This window comes from Mus pahari, chromosome 14 (genome assembly GCF_900095145.1).
Source record: "Mus pahari chromosome 14, PAHARI_EIJ_v1.1, whole genome shotgun sequence".
Lineage (NCBI taxonomy): Eukaryota > Metazoa > Chordata > Mammalia > Rodentia > Muridae > Mus > Mus pahari.
In genome coordinates this window covers 64,557,269-64,576,055 of record NC_034603.1, presented here as the reverse complement: position 1 = coordinate 64,576,055, position 18,787 = coordinate 64,557,269, and the positions used below count along the sequence as shown (strand labels likewise).

Sequence of the window (18,787 nt, the reverse complement as noted above, 5' to 3'; positions counted from 1 at the left end):
TGGCCTCGAACTCAGAAATCCGCCTGCCTCTGCCTCCCGAGTGCTGGGATTAAAGGTGTGCGCCACCACGCCCGGCTCAAGAGCGCACTTCTTATCTTCAGTGTCCAGTATGTTGTGGATGTTTGAGAAATTTTTGTTAAAAGTCAGACAATCCCCTCCCAGAAGAAGTAAGCTGAGACAGGAAAGTTGCTTTTCATTTGATGCCACAGGGTGAAACTATGTCTCAAAGCATGTCCCCAAATAATTTTTATAGTATTTTTATTGAACAACATAGTGACCATGGGCTGGGCTGAGCTCTTGTGCTCAGAACTGTGTGACATGAACAAAAACTAGAAACAGAAGATGCTGGAATCAGGGCCAGACTTAGGGGCAGGTTTTCAGGTTTCATCTAATTCTTTGGGGCTTTTGCCACCAGCCACATACAGCCCAGGATAGAACCACCTGGCTCTAGGGCACCAGGTGACTGACTCACTTAGGCCTGCACTGTGAGCAGCCAGCAGCTGCAGGCAGGGGCTGACTCATCCCGGAGAGTGTGCTCAGAGGTCCCTTGACCCACTCACTGTCTTTTCCAGCAAGGGAGGGCTTGCTATGGCCAAGTCTATGCTCATGGGAATTGTGGAGACAACTCCACACCTGGCCTCCAGTCTTGCATGGTTCCTCCTTCACAAGAGAAGTTCTGGAGCCTGAAGGAAAAGGACGCTTACCCTTGGTTCACCTGAGTGGGATGACCTGTTCCAATCAGCTTGCCTTCATATCTACAGGATAGATGGGTCATCCTATACGGTCTAAGAAAGTTCCTGCCTGCTTGGCCAGCAAATAGCTGACCGGCCTCTGTGTTCTAGACTATAAAAGGGAGCTGTCCAGCAGGAGGCCAAGCCAGTGAGAATCCCCCTCCTTTGAAGAGTGTCCAAGACTGGGGGCTGGTCATCCTGGGAGGAACGGCTTACCTAGCATGCTTCTCTACAGTGGGGAAGATGACAACTGCCCTTGTTTCTCAAAGCTCACCCAGAACAAGAGGCCTTTTCTTTCATCCTTCCCTTTTCAGAAGTATTCTGATAGAAGCCAGAAAGGTGGACTCGGCTTCCATGGAATCTTCCTACCTAAATACTGACCCCACCAGAGCCCCTTCCCGAGCCTATGCCCGGCCTGCAGAGTTTGCATCTGCCTCTCTCAGCTCTGTCCTGGCGATCTCCCAGCAGAGTCAGGCTGGCTTTGCCTCTGTCCACGGTTCTTAATCCACCGGGGAATGAAGAAAATGACTCATTAACATCTCCCCGGCACTAGCAGGGCACCTTGGCGTCTGATCCCTATTCTTTCCCCATTGGGGTGGCCTGTCGGGAACGACCTCCTGTCTAAGTCAGAGGTGAAGTAACTTGCCCAAGGTCACACAGTGGGAACGTGACAAAAAGACATCTTCTGCCTGGCAGTTTGGCAGGCGCTCAAATCTTTGTGTAAAGGGCGAGGTATGATGTTTCTTCATCTCTCTGGCCTCTGGGAGCGTCTATAAAGGGCTTGGGAGGGCTGTCCGTCTTCCCAAATGAACATTTTATCTTCTTAGTTCACTCTCACTTTCAAAGTTAGATTTAACTCTAATGTCTCTCTTCAAATAGATAGATCACTTCGATGCCCCTTCCTACGAGAGCAAAGAGTACATAGTCTAGTGATGTTTCTTCTCCGAAGACCAATAGAAAATAAAAATGTTTTTCCCCAAATAAACAGCTCCACTTCTTTCCAAAATGTGCAACCCCAAGTCCTGCCCCGAGGCGCCCCAGCACACAGTCCGCAGACACTGCGCCGGTCGGCGGGGAGGGGAGGCCGCACGGCGGGGAGCTGGTGGGCGCCCGGCGCGCTGCCAGCCTCAGCCGGGCCGCACCGCGGGGGCCGCCGCCCCTCGCCACGTGGTGGTGGCAACCGCGGGGTCCCGGGCACCGGCCCAGCTGGAGAGACCCGGAGCGGCCGGGGAGGAGGAGGCGGAGGAGACGGCGGCGGCGGCGGAGGAGGAGCGGGGCGGGCGAGCGGGAGGGAGGGAGGGGGCCGGGAGGGGAGGGGAGGGGGTGGGGAGAGACCCGGCGGCGGCGGCAGGGCGCGGAGCGGCGCGCGGTGCCAGGGGGTGGGGGCGCTGGGGCCCGTCAGGGGAGGGAGCCGGAGGAGGGGTGCGCTGCGACTGCGAGCAGGAGCCCGCGGCAGCCGTGAGTGCGGGCCGGGGCCCGGGCCGGGGGAGGGGGAGGGGCGCGGCGGGCCGGGGCGGCTCGGGGCGCGGGAGGCCGGGGCTCGCTCGGGCGCGGGTGGGCGGGCGCTGCGCCCGGGAGCGGAGTGGGGAAGGGTCCCGCGCCGCTGCCCGCAGCCTCCGGCCGGGCCGGGCAGCCGCCGCTCAGTAGCCCGCCCGGGGCCCGGCCGCGGTGGGGGAGGGGGCTGCGCGGTCTCGGCCCCGCGGAGGGGAGGGGCGACAATTTCTGTCCGCCGAGCCCGAGGGGGTTTAAAGAGCCGCTCTTAAAGGGGCCGCCGGAGGGGCCTGGCCGGGACGGGGCGCCCCCTCCCCAGTAGCCTGCGCGGGCGCTCGGCGCGCGGCCCCAGGATGCGGAGGAAGGCAGCTCGGGTCGCACGGCCCGGGTGTGTGGGGACACGGAGTCCTCGAGGGGGGGTGGTGGCCCGAGATCGTGGGCAGGGGTGGGGGTGGGGTGTGTAGTGAGCGCTGGCCGGCAGAGTAGGGGGAGGGGGGGTGGCGTGGGCAAGAAAGGGTTAAAGGTGGGGCCAGCCCTCCAAACACGCGCACACGCTCCTTACTCAGACCTGTCACCCGCGTCTGTCGCTCCGGCTCTAAGCCGAGGCTGGGGGAGGAGGCCCCCCACCCCACCCCCGAGGCCTGCACTGTCGGAACTCGCGCCTTCGGACCGAGCCCCCTCGCCGGAGCGCACACACGCTCCAGCGCGCGCACACACCTCGGACATTCCCATAGTGCCTCACGTGACACTCGGCCCGAACGTGCCCACCCTACCCACACGCTCACGCACGCGTGCTCACACGCGCGCGCACACACACACACACACACACACATACGCACAGACACACAATCTCTGGTCACTCCCGAACTCCGCGCTGACCCCGGTCCTCCGCCCTGCCAAAGCGCTCATTGACGGCGGCACACACCTACACTCATTCACAGACACACACTCCCCCCCACATGGCAGCCACAGCCACACATTCATAAACAAGAGCCCGGAGAAGTACACACGCACCCCCTCGCTGCCTACTCGTTTTGGGGAGCCCTGAGTCATTCCTGCCCCCCTCCCAGGGCTCCCCATTTCCCTAAGGGCAGGCACAATAGGACAAGCTGGAGTCTCCCTTCATGGTCTCGGTTCCCCTAGGCCCCCTCGCCCAGTTTGCTGCCTCTGACACTCAGCCAAGGACTTCCTGTAGGTCTGCGCCTGGACGGTTGCCACGGCCCTTGGGGAGGCACTTCCTTTTCCTGAACTCTGGGATCCTGCGGGAGGAAGTTGGGCGGGGGCCGCAGAGGCCAGGCTGCCTGGCAGGACTGGCCTTCCCTAGGAGCAGGCGACAGAGGCCTGGGATGGGAATCTTGGCGGCTGTCGAGGTACTTGGGGGAAAGGGAGGTCTGGGGAGGAGACCAAAACGAGTAGGCTAGGCAGGTTCTGGGCTGTGCCAGTGCTGGGACAGCGGCCCTCCCATCCGTCCACAGGTCTCTCCCTCCTGCCCCTGATCCTTCGCCCTGTTTATCAGTTGTCTGTCCCCCGACTCCACTCATGACGCCTATCTGGTTCCATTTCCTTCTATAAGCAGCCACAGCAGAGGATAGGGCAGAAACTTGAGAGAGGAGAGGGACAGAGTTAGTTGTGAGGTCTGTCTCTCGGCTGAAGCTTTCCAGCGACCCCGGGTTCCTCAGACCAGCATGGAAGAGTTGGGAACAAAGAGCAGGGTGGTCCTCTTTACTCTGTTCCTGCACTCTCAGGAGGCCCAGGGTGGGTTGAAGCCCTTACCATGGAGTCCATGTTTGAAGATGACATCAGCATCCTGACCCAAGAGGCCTTGGGGCCCAGTGAGGTGTGGCTGGATGGTCCTGGAGACCCGTCCCTGGAAGGGGACATGTGTTCTGCCTCCCACTTCGCCCTCATCACAGCCTACGGAGATATCAAGGAAAGGCTAGGAGGCCTGGAGAGAGAGAATGCCACCCTCCGTCGTCGCCTCAAAGTCTATGAGATCAAGGTCAGAACCTAGATGTGATGCAGAGCTGTGTAGTCGAGCTGCAAGGAGGGAGGGCGCCAAAAAGATCCCAAGGGTCCCAGGAGGTGGCCAGCACTGGAGGCTGCCTTGGGTACAAGGAGATCTGCTCCTGCAACCAGTCTCAGGGGAGGAAGGGGAGCCCAGCTTTGGAGTGGTGGGTCCCATTGGAGAAGGCAGGGAGAGGAGTCTGGGAAGCTGGCTGTGGGGTTTGGGCACAGAGCGGTCCTGGGATGGGAAGCCAGGCTTTTCTGAGGACGACCCTCCCACAGTATCCGTTGATCACCGACTTTGGAGAGGATCCTGGCTTCCCTCTGTATGAACTCAAGGATGGCTCCCTGCTGGAGGTGGAGAAGGTCAGTCTGCAGCAACGACTCAACCAGTTCCAACACGAGGTAAGCCCTTGCTTAGCTTCCCAGCCAACCCCGGCTCCCTTAACCTCGTGCTTCCGTCACTTTGCCCTCAACCCCGTCATGCCCTTGCCTTCCCTAAATCAGCTTCAGCTCTTCCTGTTTCTATTGGGAACAGGGTTGGGGAGGTTGGGGGGCCCCCTCTGCTCCCTGCCAGGATGGCCCTGACCCTGGCACCCGTCTCCGGGCCTACCCAGTTGCAGAAGAGTAAGGAGCAGGAAGAGCAGCTCGGGGAGATGATCCAGGCTTACGAGAAACTGTGCGTGGAGAAGAGCGACTTGGAGACAGAGCTGGGGGAGATGGTGAGGCCCAGAGAGTGGGGGTGGGGTATCCGACGTGGTGTGATTCTCTACACGCATTCCAACCCGATGAGTGTGTGCCACCTGTGTGTCACACACACTCTGCTGCATGCACACTCCCTGTATCCACTTGTCCCTGACTGTGAATCCCTGCTTTGCTGAGTGAATGAGACAGTATCATCCGGGTCATGGGGTGACTCTGTACCCTGGGCTATGCAGGGCTAGGATGCTGTCTCTGTGTGTGTGTGTGTGTGTGTGCGCGGCTGTCACACTGCATCAACCCTGTACCTATAGTATAGTGTCTGGGAGAGGGTATGAGTGACAGGAGAGATGCCAGAGCACTAGATAGTCCCAGCACAAGCGTGATGAGAGTTGCCATGTGGCCGTTTGTGTGTGGGCAGGTGGCAGTATCAGGAGATAAGGTCTCTGCCAACTCCTGTGCTGTGACCTTGGTCAAGTTATTTAGCTCTCACTCCTCATCTGAAAAGCAGAGAAAATGGTAACCCATCTCATTAAGCTGCTGTGACGGCAATGGGACATTTGTGTAAAACGGTTTTCCTTTTATAGTCAGGAACGTGTGCTTGGTAGTCTCGGCGTGCCAGGCACTGTTCATATCCCTCTACACACATTTACTCATTTTAGCTCTCACAACAATCAAGGAGGTAGGCGTGGTACTGCTATCCCCATTTTATACAGGAGAGAGACAAAGCCTAGATGTGCCTAAGTCATGTATGCAAATGCAGATTACATCCCTGAGGGGGTGGGGTGGCTGGCCCTGGAGCCCAGTGTTGGCATAAATGTCCCTGGGTGATAAGACCCGGAGGAGGTTTGGTTCTGACCTTGCCAACACCAGTAGCCAGAAACATCTGCATTGCAGGAGCTGGGAGAGGAGCCCTCACACCTGTGACCACTTGGAGTGTGAGTGTGGGACACTCCAGCTGTCTGTGCTCCAGTCTGGAGAGTGATGACTACCCAGCCTGAGGGACTCTTGGGTTTGGGAGCCCACAGGGCTCCCTGGCCCTCTATCAACCCTTGGCCCTCTGTCTTCCCCTGCAGCGGGCCCTGGTAGAGACTCACCTACGGCAGATCTGTGGTCTGGAGAAACAGCTGCAGCAAAAGCAGGGCCTCCGGGACGCAGCTTTCTCCAGCCTGAGCCCTCCAGCTGTCCCCGTCACAGCCTGTTCTGACCTGGACCTGCACTATCTGGCTCTGAGAGGGGGACCTGCCTTGGGTCATGGTGAGATCTCAGTGACTCCTATACCTTCCTGTTCTCCATGTCTCTAACTGTAACTCCCATTTCAGTGTGACTGGACACCTCTGGCTTGCCCAAAACCTTGTTGCAATATGCTTCTTTTGTTTTTTCTTTTTTTCCTCAATTTTTCCTTTCTTTTCTTTCCTATTTATTTATTTATTTATTTATTTATAAGATAAGGTCTCACTACACAGCCCCATTTGGTCTTGTATTTACTGTGTACGCTAGGGCTAGGCTACCCCTGAACTTGCAGTAATACTCCTTATTCGTCTCCCCAGTGCTGGGAATACAATCATGTAACACCACACCAGGCTGGGATCTTCAGTATCTTAAATTTATTCATAATTATTCCCTTCTCCTCTCCAACTGTTCCTCCTCCCCAGCTACTTTTCGCAAGTTCTCCCACTGACATCCCTTGGCCGACCAGATCATGCAATTCTCCGGTGCGCCAGCAGAGGGCGTCCCCACTCAGTCCCCCTAGGCTGTGATGAGTACAGGCCCCTGAGGATGTTCCCAAACTGCTGGTTCTAATCTGAGACACCTTCCAGAGCCCATCCTTATTTCTCCTCCGGCCTCCCAGATTGAATCTATAACAAGCCCATCTTTAATTCCCTTCTAATAGTATCTGCTCCTTCATTCGGTGTTTGTCTTTCTGGCTCCTCTCAGTACCCTTGGGCCGAGTCCCTGCCCCTACCAGTTTCACTTTGTGTGGATCTGGGAGTCAGTTGGGGCAGCTAGAGCCTACCCGACATCATCTTGTCTCCTGACAGCAGGTTGGCCTGGCCCTACGAGTGTAAGTGTGAGCGAGCTGGAGAGGAGACGCCTGGAAGAGGCCCTGGAGGCTGCGCAGGGGGAGGCTCGGGGGGCTCAGCTCCGGGAGGAGCAACTCCAGGCAGAATGTGAGCGACTTCAGGGAGAGCTGAAGCAGCTGCAGGAGACCCGGGCCCAGGTAAGGGCACTCCGGAGCTGCACGGAACAGAACAGCCGAGGAGGGGTCCAGACAGAGGTGAGGCCGGCTCTGACCTCTTTCTTCTCTCCTCAGGATCTGGCCTCCAACCAGTCGGAATGTGACATGGCTTGGGTAAAGAGAGTTGGGGATGATCAGTAAGTCACATCTAGCCCTATCCTCTCAACCCCATATGCTATGGGACTACCCCAGGTCTCCATCGTTTGCTCTCCGTCTGTCCACATGATTTCAGTGACCTGTCTTCCTAGGTCTTGGGGTGTGGCGCCCGGGTTGCTTACCACTCTGCGCCTGTCACAGGAAACAGGGAGGGCTCTGAAGTATTCTGATTCTGGACTGGGCCCTTCTCCTCTCACCCTGTGGGGCGGGAGATGTATTCAGCGGCACTGCCACGCTGTTCTGTGTTCTCTCTACTGAGTTTGTGTACTAGAAACAGAACTGAGTGGGTCTCCCTCATTTAGGATTTGACCTGCCTTGTCTGTTTATTTAAAGGGAGGAGTCCTTGAGATGGGTAAAGAATAGCTGTGTCTGTGGGGAATGTGACAGTGGGGCCTTGGGACGTGCTGAGCAGCACGGGAGGTGAGCACCCACAGAGCCCGGTGACTGTCACGGCACCCGCCGCCTGCTTATCCTCAGTCACTCTGAGAAACGGCTTAAACTTCCTTGTGCTTAGTTCCTCTCATGGGGAGGAGGCAGGTGATACAGGCTCCGCACATTCTTTACCAGAGAACACTGAGGCTCAGAGAGGGAAGAGCTGACCTTCCCTCACACAGCATGACCAGTTCCCAGGATCCCAAGGGCCCTCCCTCCCTTCCAACAGGTTTCCTCAGCATCCTATCCACTCCTGGCCAGCCAGGGGTACCCCTTGCTTCCTCCCCCTGCAGGGTGAGGGCCTGGGTGGAGCTGTGACAGCCCTGTGACAGCCGAGAGGGTGAGAACCCTGTGTGTGGGACTGATGGGGAAGACCCCTCCCTCAGCTAGGCTTCTGTGGGGGTTGGGAGGGAGCTTGGTGGAAAGGGTCCACCCTAGCTTGTGGCTGGGGCTCTGGGATCACTGAGGCCCCTATGTTCAAACCTGGAACACACACATACCGACTTAGTGTAGATCCTTGCTCATCCCAGAAGTTATGCCAAAGGCACCACTAGGAGTCAGTGGTTCCAGCCCCTTCTCATAGTGAAAGTTATACACACACACACACACGCACACACACACATACACACATGCACACACACGTGCACACACACATACATACACACGCACACACATACACACACATGCACATACACACACATGCACACACACGCACACACGCACACGCGCACACACACACACACACAGAGGAACGCATGCTTAGTGGAACTCACAGGGCTGACATACCCGCTTTGATCCCAGGAACTCGGTCTGGGCTGGGGAAAGGCCTTGCCTTTTTGACTTAGCCTTTGTCTCTCTGGACCTGGGGTCCCCTCCAGGGTTCAGGAGTCAGTCAGTCACCCCTGTCAGATGTGAGAGGAGAGGGTTTAGTAAAACTTGGGAAGGGGCAGGAAGGGGAGGCTCCTCAGGGGACAGGGATGTGTGTGCAAGGGACGAGGGATGGATAACACCATCTCAGGTGTTTGCGAAGCTCTGTCAGTCATATTGCTTGTTTCAGAAGCTCTGTCAGTCATATTGCTTGTTCTGGACAAGCCAGTCCCTTCCCTCCCAATCCGAGGGAGCTGGTTGAGGCAATTACCCCATGGTGTGGTGGGCTCCCCCTAGGCTTGTGTGTGGCTTCTTTTATCATAGCCCCTGGATCTCTGTCAGCCTAGCAGACCCTGCCTGCTCCTTCCCTCCCTTTAGCCTATGTGCTTTATTTTTCATCAACTCAGTCTTTTTGGTACCAGGCAATTCCCTGGGGTTCCCTCCCACCCTCCCACCTAAAGATGGCTCAGTCCCCTCTTTCCAGCTCCCAGGATCAGCAACCCCCCTCTTCCATTTACTTCCGCTGATTCCATATCAAGTGGGAATTTTATTGATGGGCTTTCCTGGGAATGAAATGCTGGCACCAAATTGCCTAGAGAAGGGGGGGAGCAGCTTCTGAGTTCAGCCTGCCTCTAGGTCTAAATCTTCCTATCTTGAAAGGTGCCTTCCATCTCCCTTGTTCGCTGGGGCAGCCGAGGCGCTCACATCCTCCTTCCACCAATGCCTGTAGGAGCCCCGTTCTGGTGCTCTGTGCTTAGGAGCATGCCCTGGAGGTGGCAGGCAGGCCCTTGTTCTCAGCCCCTGGCCCACAAACTCTAACCCCCAGTGTTTCCCAGCCAGCAGGACTGAAGCCAGGCCAGACACACCAGGCTGGCATCCTCCAGTCTGTGGGATTCTAGTGGAGAACTTGCTTCCTAGTGGTCATAGCCCAGCCCAGGGAGTCAAATAGCCACAGAGGAAGGCAGGGAGGAGGGAGGAGGGAGAAGGGAGGAGGGAGGAGAGAGGAGGGAGCAGTGGAGTTCACTGAACTTCTGAGGATCTTCAGGGAGGGAAGGACCCAGGAAGGTCCCAGTCAAGATGACATGTGGAGAATGCCCTGGTCCCCTCCCCTCCAGGCCTGTGGATTCTTGGGTGGGGCCGCTGAAAGGATGTCAAATGCTGGAGAACACAGGCATTTTAGGGAGGGCTCCAAGTAGATCGCGCAGATGGGGTCTTACTGGTGAGGGGGCCCAGTGAAAAGATGAGATCCACTATGGGTAATGAGGGGGGAAATAGTGAATTACAGCCCTTTCTTTCTTCCTAATGTGGGGGGCTCAAGGTTGCAACCTGGGGCCTTTTCCGCCCACTCCTCCCACCCCCCTCTCTCCACCCACAAGCCTCTGCGTGGGCTGTGGTTAGTGGTGGGGAAGTGTGAACTCAGAAGAGAGAGGATGGAAACTCTGCACAGAGGTCAAGGGCAGTGTGGGGTGGGTCAGGACGGAAGTCGGAGACCCCCATGTACCCTGAGCTTAGCCTCCTGCCCCCAGAGCCAGTGAGCCCGGGCCCCCCTCCTTCAGGCTTCTCCCCTCCCTACTTCCTTTCCTCTGCGTCTCCTTAGGTCTGGTACCCAGAGCACAGAGAACTAACCTCTTAGCACTGCAGCCACAGGGCACCCTGAGGGTGGACAGGGGCTCTGCTGGTCAGGCGGACTGTGGGTTTGGAAGGCATTTCCACCCTGTGCACAGCTGCCGCCGTCGGCTGGGCCCAGAGCTGACAGCGGCTCCTGGCATCCTTCTCCCTGTAGAGACGTGCACGCCTTATCACTTATCACTAAGTGGTTTTTGTTGTTCTTTGTCAGAGAGTTTTGGTTTGGGTTTTGTTTTTTAAGACAGGTTCACGTAGTTTTGAACTTGCTACAGAGCTGAGGGTGCCGCTAATCCTTGTTCCCCTGGGTCTACCTCCCACGCCCGAGCATCACAGCGTGTGCTACCAACTGATGTCTTGATTTATCTTATTTTATTCATTTATTTATTTGAGACAGGGTCATACTATGTACCTCTGGCAGTACTGGAACTCACAGAGATGCGCCTGTGTCTGCTGGGATTAAAGGCGTGTACCACTATAGCCGGCGCTTTTTTTTTTTTATTTTGGTTTTTCGAGACAGGGCTTCTCTGTGTAGCCCTGGCTGTCCTGGAACTCACTCTTTTTTTTTTTTTTTTTTTTTTTTTTTTTTTGTGAGTGAGGCTTTTTTTTGGTGCCCTGGTGGGCTTGGAACTCACTCTTTTTTTTTTTTTTTTTTTTTTTTTTTTGAGACAGCATGTCACCATGTAGCCTTGGCTGGCCTGTAACTAATGGTGGTCCTCCTGCTTCTTCTTCCCAAGTGCTCGGGTTATAGACATGAGCTACTTCATCCAGCATACTAAATCTTAATCCAGTACCTTAAAGGACAAAGCCTTAACGTGGCCTTTCTCACCCACACCTGTCTGTCTAGACTGGACCCAAGGTGAGGTGCCATTCCTACAAAGCGTCATCTTACTCTCATAAACATGAGGCATGAAGAAACTGAGGCCCCAGGGCTGGGCAGTCCAGGCAGGTCCCAGCTTAGAGTGACCAGGCTCACTGTCTGCTCAGGTGGCTCTGCAGGTAGGAGGGCTTTTATAAGGGGGTGACCATGTGATTTGTTGACCAAATTGCATCACTTTTGAAAGTGAAAGGGGACATTGTTAATTATGCAACTAGTGTGAGCAGGGACAGGCCTGGGCAAACTAGGGAGCCTGGCTCCTGCCACACTCTGAGCTGCTCAGTCCCACGCTATCAGGGAACCTTCTGGGCACCCAGCTACCTGGCTCTGCCTGGGAGGGAGAGGCTGCCCTGAAGAGCTCAGGTCTGGGGACCACAAGGCGTAGCTGGTCGAGGAGCATGAGGGCTCAAGGCTCTGGAAAGGAAGTGGTGGAGCACTGGCTTGTTGCAAAGCGACTTCCTCCTCCGCCAGCCCACAACCTCAAGTCCGCTCCACGGCCTGGTGCCTGTGGTCCCCTCCCTGAGGGTCTGGCAGGCGGGAAGACTGACGCTGGGTGTGCCTGTGGGTGGGTGGAAAGTTTGGCCCCTAAATTCCCCTGCTGGGTGGGGTGGCTGGGGCAATGAGGGGCAGCCAGGGGTAAAGATGGACAGGTTAGGAGGGCCAGGAATGCTGTTCCTGCTTTTCTCATAGGCCTGCATCCAGGGATGCTTCTGACCACAGTGCAGACCTTTCTCTGGCATCTCTCTCCTCACACACCTGATTCTGTCCCCCGCCCTTACACTGCTCTGTGCCTGACTTTACCCCTATGTCTTATCCTGACCCTCAGCTGTACCCCATAGCCATGACCACAGAAGAACTACCAGCCCGGTATGTAGCTGGACCCTCACCCCGGCTTTCATCCAGTCTTTAACCCGGGCCCGTCTCACGACTCTGCTGCGTTCTGGCCCTACTGAATCACAGGGACAGACACAGGGCGGCTGGGGGAGGCTGTGTGGCTCAGAAGCTGCTCTGAGGCAGAGAGGTTTGGGAGAGGCTCTCAGGTCTTAGATCTTCTGGCTCGAAGGTGCTTTGTTAGTGACAGGGAAAACAAATGCCCCCAGGAGGTGAAATGTTAAAAAAGAGAGGGAGCCCCTCTCCCGACAGATCTGCTGCTGGTTGTCCGGCTTCTCTAAAGATACCAGCCCAGTGGGCTGCGGTGCCGAGAGCAAGTCGCTGCTCTGTGGGCACCAGAACCTGCCCCAGTTTTGTATGCCTGTCAGCCTTCTTCACTCTTCCCAGGGTACAGTGCTTCTCGACACCTGGGCCTCTTCTTCCTCCTCTTCCCTTCTGCTTTCTCCCTTCATTTCTCCCACTTCCATGATGTTTGGGAGCCATATGAGTAATGTCTATAGCCTGGATACTTAGGAATCTGGGAGACTGGTGTTCCTTTCCGAGCTTTAAGCCACGTGACTTTACCTCTGTGTACCTCTTTTCTTACCTGTGCGGTAGATTGGCTTAGAGTAGTTGTGAAGACAAGTGAAGTTCCCAGCATGGAGCCTGGCTCCTGATCAGTGTTCATCACCCAGTGCATTGTGTGCTGCTGCTCACGTGACCTGTTCCCCACCCCCACCCCCCAAGCCATGATGGTGAAAAGCCTCTCAGGTGTGACCAGGAAGTCAGGAAGCAGGGTGGTATTCAGACGCACGTGCGAGGCCTGTGTTGTATTGTCGAGTTTTTTTTTTTTTTTTTCCACTGAATTGGCAGTGTTTTCAGTGAGTCACTCTGGTACGTAGCCTATGCAACCATTGGTGTGTGAGGAGAAAGAGGCCAAAGAAAGGGCATGTCCCACAGGCCTGTGGGGTGTCAGGAGGAGGCCCGAGCACCTCAGTCTGCCCAGGGTCTCAGAAGTCTTTGTGAGGCTGGGCTGGGGCTCTTACAGAGGATGTGTCAGCTTGCTCAGGGACCAGTGTCATCTTGGAGCGGGTCTGGGCTCTCTGAGCCAGGGGCTTCTTCAGTTTCTTGTAGCTCCAATTGTTTTCCACCCCAAGGAGAATGCCAGGCACTGGGTTGTGGAAACTGGGGTGGCTCCTGACAAGGGAGCCAGCAGGGGAGCAAGAGGCCTGGGGAACTGAATGTGACAGGTGAGATCTCCCAGGCAGGGTGTGAAGGAGACGACCTGTATCTGTCACCTGAGATGCAGCAGGGAAAGTGGATGAGGATAGAACTGTGCTCTGTGGGCAGACCCGACACTCCACAACTGTACTGTCCCGAGCCTCCCAGCTCCCCCTGCTGTGTACATAGCATGATCCTGCCCCCCAGAAGCCCCCAGTCTGACCAGGAACACACAGCTCCCACCCTCAGATTGCTTTCAGTCTAAAAACTGAAACTTCCCTGGAGGAGTCCCCAATTTGGTGTGGGACACACCTGGACTTCCCGGCCTGGTAGGAAGACATCACTCCTTCACAGACTTGTGAGATGAAGGTGATGGAACAGAAGATGCATCTTACAAACATGGGCCCTGAGATAGGGTGGGCTGGTGGCCATGGAGCCTGAGCCTGGGTTCCCAAGATGACGGGTAGTGAGGCCTTGTTTTCCCTAAGAAGTAGGCTTAACTCCCAGAGTCCTTACTGTAATTTGATTCAAAGTAGTTTTACACCATGTCCCTAGACTACTGAGGGTGCCAGTCCCAGAGCAGTCTAAGCGCCCTAACCCTGACCCTGATCTGTACCCCAGGCTGTCAGTCCTTCTACTCCTGCATCTGCCTCCTGAGCAGCAGGGAGCTGTCACCAGGGACCTGTGCTAGTAGGTGTGTTGTGTGAATTCAGTATGGCTTTCTTAGGAATCACAATTTGTGCAACAATTAGAAAAACATTCACACATACCTGTATGAGCTATGGTCAGTCCCCAAATGGAATTCAGATCAGGGCCCCTTAGAACTTCTCTATTCCACATCCCTGCCCTAGGCAAGGCTCCCTAGAAGAGGTGGCTGTAGAGGTGGATCTTTTTGTTTGTTTTGTTTTATTTTTTTTTTTATTTTTTTGCGAGACTGGGTTTCTCTGTATAGCCCTGGCTGTCCTGCAACTCACTTTGTAGACCAGGCTGGCCTGGAACTCAGAAATCCACCTGCCTCTGCCTCCCAAGTGCTGGGATTAAAGGATTTTAAAGCACAGAGGATTCCTGCAGCTGGGCTAGGTGCGAACACTGTATGGCAGAACAGGTTCTTTTCTACAGCCAGGGTCTAAGAACCACATCCCTTTTCTTCCTCACCTCTTGCCCTCTGACCTCAGGGTGAACTTGGCGCTGGCCTACACAGAACTGACAGAGGAGCTGGGTCGGCTTAGGGAGCTGAGTTCCCTGCAGGGGAGGATCTTGAGGACTTTGCTGCAGGAACAGGCCCGCAACGCAGGTGAGACTGCTTGAGCCGGACAGGTCCCTGGTGTGGGATCAGGGGTGCTGAACCCAGGAGTCATCTTCCACTCCTTGGCTGGGCATTGCCCTTGTAAGCCCCGGCTTGCCTCTCCACGAAGTCTGTCCTGTTTCGTCTTTCCCAGGCCAAAGGCACTCACCGCTGTCGCAACGTCACTCCCCGGCCCCTGCGTGCCCCTCGCCTTCCCCGCCTGCCCGACCGCCGCCCTGTGCCCCGTGCCAGTCCCCCGCTGCACAGCGCCGCTCGCCCGTGCCCCCGTGCCCTTCGCCCCAGCAGCGCCGCTCGCCCGCCTCGCCGTCCTGCCCGTCCCCAGTCCCACAGCGCCGCTCGCCGGTGCCGCCGTCGTGCCAGTCGCCCAGTCCGCAGCGCCGCTCGCCTGTGCCACCCAGCTGCCCGGCCCCGCAGCCCCGGCCACCGCCACCACCGGGGGAGAGGACGCTGGCCGAGCGTGCCTATGCCAAGCCGCCCAGCCATCACGCCAAGGCCGGCTTCCAGGGCCGCCGCAGCTACTCGGAGCTGGCGGAGGGGGCGGCCTACGCTGGTGCCTCCCCCGCCTGGCTGCAGGCCGAGGCTGCCACGCTCCCCAAGCCCCGCGCCTACGGCGGCGAGCTCTACGGCAGGCCGCTCAGCCCACGTCGAGCCTTCGAGGGCATCCGCCTGCGCTTTGAGAAGCAGCCGTCTGAGGAAGAGGAGTGGGCCATGCCGGCCAGCCCGCCCAGTCCCGAAGCGGGCACCATCCGCTGCGCCTCGTTCTGTGCGGGCTTCCCCATCCCAGAGTCGCCTGCGGCCACCGCCTATGCCCACGCTGAGCACGCACAGTCCTGGCCATCCATCAATGTGAGTAGTGTACTGCTTCCCTCAGCCTGGGTAACTTGAGATGCAGAGCAGAGAGCCTGCCCTCTGTGGGGTCGCACCTTATTGCTTATCTTCACACAAAGTAGGCAGGGATGACCCTGCAAACACATCCTAGTTTAGCCTTTCCCTCCCTCCTTTTCCGGTTGGTAGGAATAAGTCCCCACCCCCACCTGCACTATTAAAAGTGTGGTCCTCAAAGTGACAGTACTGGCTTTGATCCCGACTCCACTGCATAGTGTCTGAAGGACCCCCCCTTCAAGTTCTCTCCATTGTCTCCTCTGTAAAAAGAAGACGATATCTTAGGTTTTTAGGAAAACCAATGGCCCGAAAGTAGTCCTCAGCATGTGTGGCTCAAGCACATGCTTAGGCTCTCACTAAGTGAGTGAGTTTCCTGAATATCTCAGCTACCCCTTACTTGGAAGGACTGAAGTCAGGGTTGTACATGGCTTAAGTTGACTGTGTCTCAGTCACTCCGGAAGCATGCCCAGGTCTTGTTTCCCCTCATTTCTGATGTGCCTTAGGGAGCCAAGCAGTGATTCTTAGATGCTTTCCCAGCCCTGTGGGCAGGGCAGTAACTGCTGAGCTGCAGTGGACGCTGAGGATGGCTCTGGAGACAGGATAGCCAGACTCCTCCATGCCTGCCACAGCCCTCCCTGATAGGAGTCCCAGGAAAGGGCAGGTGGGATGTGAGACAGGCTCTAAGTGCCTTCATTTTCTTCCCACAGCTACTGATGGAGACGGTGGGCTCTGACATCCGCAGCTGCCCCCTCTGCCAGCTGGGTTTCCCTGTTGGGTACCCAGATGATGCCCTCATCAAACACATTGACTCCCACCTGGAGAACAGCAAGATCTAGGGCACCTCTCCCACAGTTGCCTGTTTCTCTGTTCTCTCTCTCTCTCATCACCCCCCAAACACTCACTTTGAATGCTGCATGAATCTCGTGGGGGGCCCCGCCCCTTGCGGTCCCCAGATACCTCCACTAGCTACCGAGTCAATGTGTGTGCCATCTTCCCTGGTCCAGGCACCACTCAGCTCTGGCTCTTTCCTGGAGGTCGACCAAGGCTCTCCCTGTCTTCCTGGTTTCCACCGGGGAGTGGGGATCTGGTCTGGGATGAGAAGGATGTATCCTCCGCCTCTCTCTGCCTTTCTGTTCTTCAACAGGGTTGTCTCCAAGAGGAAGTCTAGTGCTCAGGGGAGGGAGAGGAGGAGGTATCAAGAGCTCTGGGAGCCCCTTCCCAAATGTTTGTCTTTCCTGGACTGTGTTCTTCCAGGAAAGACCTCTCGATAGGGTCTCAGAGCCTGCCCTGCACACCGATGCCAGCCCTTCTGTCTCATGACCGACCAGCTTGGGGCTTGTGGTCCTGGGGAAGGGGGCATCTTGTTTCTTGTTAGTCACTGCAGGCCAGCTCTGTTCTCCCCCTCTGCCCACCCTGGGAAACCAGAAAGGTGGCAGAGGGGTGGGAGGACCCTGCAGGCCTTGGATGATCCAGCCCAAAGGGGCTGCCTTGAGGCTGGGACTCCTGGGCCATTACCCTCAGTCCAGCCTCACAGGCCTGGGCTCTTCAGGAGCCCCTGGCACTAAGGTGCAGATCACCAAGGCAGATGCTTCCCCCCCCCCCCCCCCCGCAGCTCCTGACACCACAGGTTCCCCAGAGCCCAAGTGTGACTCAGCCTGTGTTTGCTGGGTAGGTGTCATCAGCCCCTCCCGCCCAGGCCAGAACCTGAGATTGGGCCCTGGGTGCTGTGAGGATCAACTTCAAAAGAGCTAACCCTTCCCATACCTACCCGCCCACCCTATATTCCCTCTGTGAAATCTACCTCAGAGTCCTCCCCTCAGAAAGACAGGGGAGTGGGAGGCTGGGGCCCCAGGCTGAGGTGGGAGCCTCCCGAGGGAGTCTGCTGCCCACTATGAATCCACCCCTCACTTTGAGCCTCCCTGGGGCCTCGGCCAGCCGATGGCAGTGAATGCCACTGTCCATCGAATGTGCCATTCTGATCCAAATCTTCCAGGCCCTCTCCCCACACCCCTCCTTCCTCTGTGAAGGGGGTGAGGGGTATGTCAGCAGGGAAGGGGCCACGGACTCCAGAGACATGTCATTGTACCCTGAGTGTTCCCCAGGGAGGGGACATGGGGAAGGGGGCCTGTAGAGGGGAGAGAGGACCAAGTGCTCTCTGAACAAGTTGAAAGTCCAAATAAAACTTACCTGTTCCATCTGTGTGCGCTCAGGCTGTGCTTCCGTGGGCGGGGCGGGGCCTTGGCCCTCACTTGGAAGGTCTTGGAAACCTCTCGGGAGGTGGGGCTGGCGAGCGGTCGGATCCCACTCTGATCATGCTGGCTGGTGGTCACAGGTGACGCATGTCCTCACTGAGAACAGGTTTGAAGCAGCTGCCCATCCTGACCAGATGCAGGGGCTCTTGAATTTTTCCCCTCAGCATGTCTGGCCAGCAGAGGTTCTAGAGCTCTGGGCCATCTTAATGGATCAGTAGTAGCCCTTATTTGTCTCAGATAACTTCTGAATACCAGGAGGCAGGCTGGAACAGCACAGAAGGAACCTGTGTTCCAGGTCCTCATGAGTCTAAGACTATGAGGACAGGGCAAGGCTTTAGGCTCAACTGCTACCTCAAACACCCCAAACCGGGAGGTCAGAGCTGGGTCGCGAACCCATGACTTTTGCCCTAGCCTTCGCTGTGCCCTCTGTGTGGAATAAAAAAATTTTAAAAAAGAGTCTGAGTTTTTTATGAGTTATTTATTCATTAACTCTATCATTTCCACATGACTTTTTTTCTCTTTTCTTTTTTTTTCCCCAAATGACCACTTCTAAATAGAAGACAGATTTGGGAAGGGCTGTGGGTATGACTTAGTGATGTGGCTTTTGCCCAGCATGTACAAAAGCCCTGGGTTGAATCTCTGGAATTGGAGAGAAAATACAGGACACAGAGGTCTGCGCTCATCAGTGACTTGAGGTTAAGGGCTGAGAATGAGCCCACGTGGACATAGGCAGACCAGGTGACCTGACCGACGTCCCTGCGTGGGGCTGAAGTGGGAGTGGACCCAGGTGTCCTGCCTGGACATTCCCCTGTCATCAGGGTAGAGAGAGCAAGGGGACATTGGATGCAGACTCTGGCAGCTTGTCTCCCTGATTTCTAGGGACTCGGGAAAGGCTCAGGTACAGGGCAGAACGTTGCTGGGGGCTGGAAGAGAAGGCAGGCGGAAGAGGGAAAAGGCAGCGCGTCTCCATCTGTCTCCATCTAGGTCCCCTCCATAGCACAGACTTCCATCTGACACTCCTCAAAGGAAGAGGCTGGGAGGCCCTGCGACCCTCATCCCTCCCACCTCTCAAGCAGGATGGTGATCACAAAGGACATTTGCTATGGATTGTTCTCCAGAGCCCAGAGGGCAACAGGG

General features: G+C 56.5%; 1 protein-coding gene across 3 annotated transcripts; it reads left to right on the top strand.

Moving 5' to 3' along the window:
* The first annotated feature begins 2,153 nt into the window (after positions 1 to 2,153).
* Tbkbp1 (TBK1 binding protein 1) lies at positions 2,154 to 17,597 on the top strand. Of its 3 annotated transcripts, none has more exons than XM_021212347.1 (10): positions 2,154 to 2,189; positions 3,968 to 4,221; positions 4,509 to 4,631; positions 4,844 to 4,948; positions 6,002 to 6,182; positions 6,968 to 7,146; positions 7,240 to 7,301; positions 14,386 to 14,504; positions 14,650 to 15,362; positions 16,106 to 17,597. In XM_021212347.1, the coding sequence occupies exons 2-10, from the start codon at positions 3,997 to 3,999 to the stop codon at positions 16,232 to 16,234; spliced, it is 1,836 nt and encodes a 611-aa protein (XP_021068006.1). In that variant the 5' UTR covers positions 2,154 to 2,189; positions 3,968 to 3,996; the 3' UTR covers positions 16,235 to 17,597. The 3 variants fall into 3 exon arrangements, with proteins under 3 accessions (XP_021068006.1, XP_029402413.1, XP_029402412.1); XM_029546552.1 differs by lacking the exon at positions 2,154 to 2,189 and adding an exon at positions 2,752 to 3,592; XM_029546553.1 differs by lacking the exon at positions 2,154 to 2,189 and having other exon boundaries at positions 2,751 to 4,221; positions 6,971 to 7,146.
* Positions 17,598 to 18,787: the final 1,190 nt, after the last annotated feature.

What these genes read in the sequence shown, in the direction of transcription:
- Tbkbp1 (XM_021212347.1), top strand. Translation starts at nt 3,997, where the DNA reads ATGGAGTCCATGTTTGAAGATGACATCAGCATCCTGACCCAAGAGGCC. An exon ending in TCAAAGTCTATGAGATCAAG is followed by an intron (nt 4,222 to 4,508) that starts GTCAGAACCTAG and finishes ACCCTCCCACAG; the next exon opens with TATCCGTTGATCACCGACTT. An exon ending in AGACAGAGCTGGGGGAGATG is followed by an intron (nt 4,949 to 6,001) that starts GTGAGGCCCAGA and finishes CTTCCCCTGCAG; the next exon opens with CGGGCCCTGGTAGAGACTCA.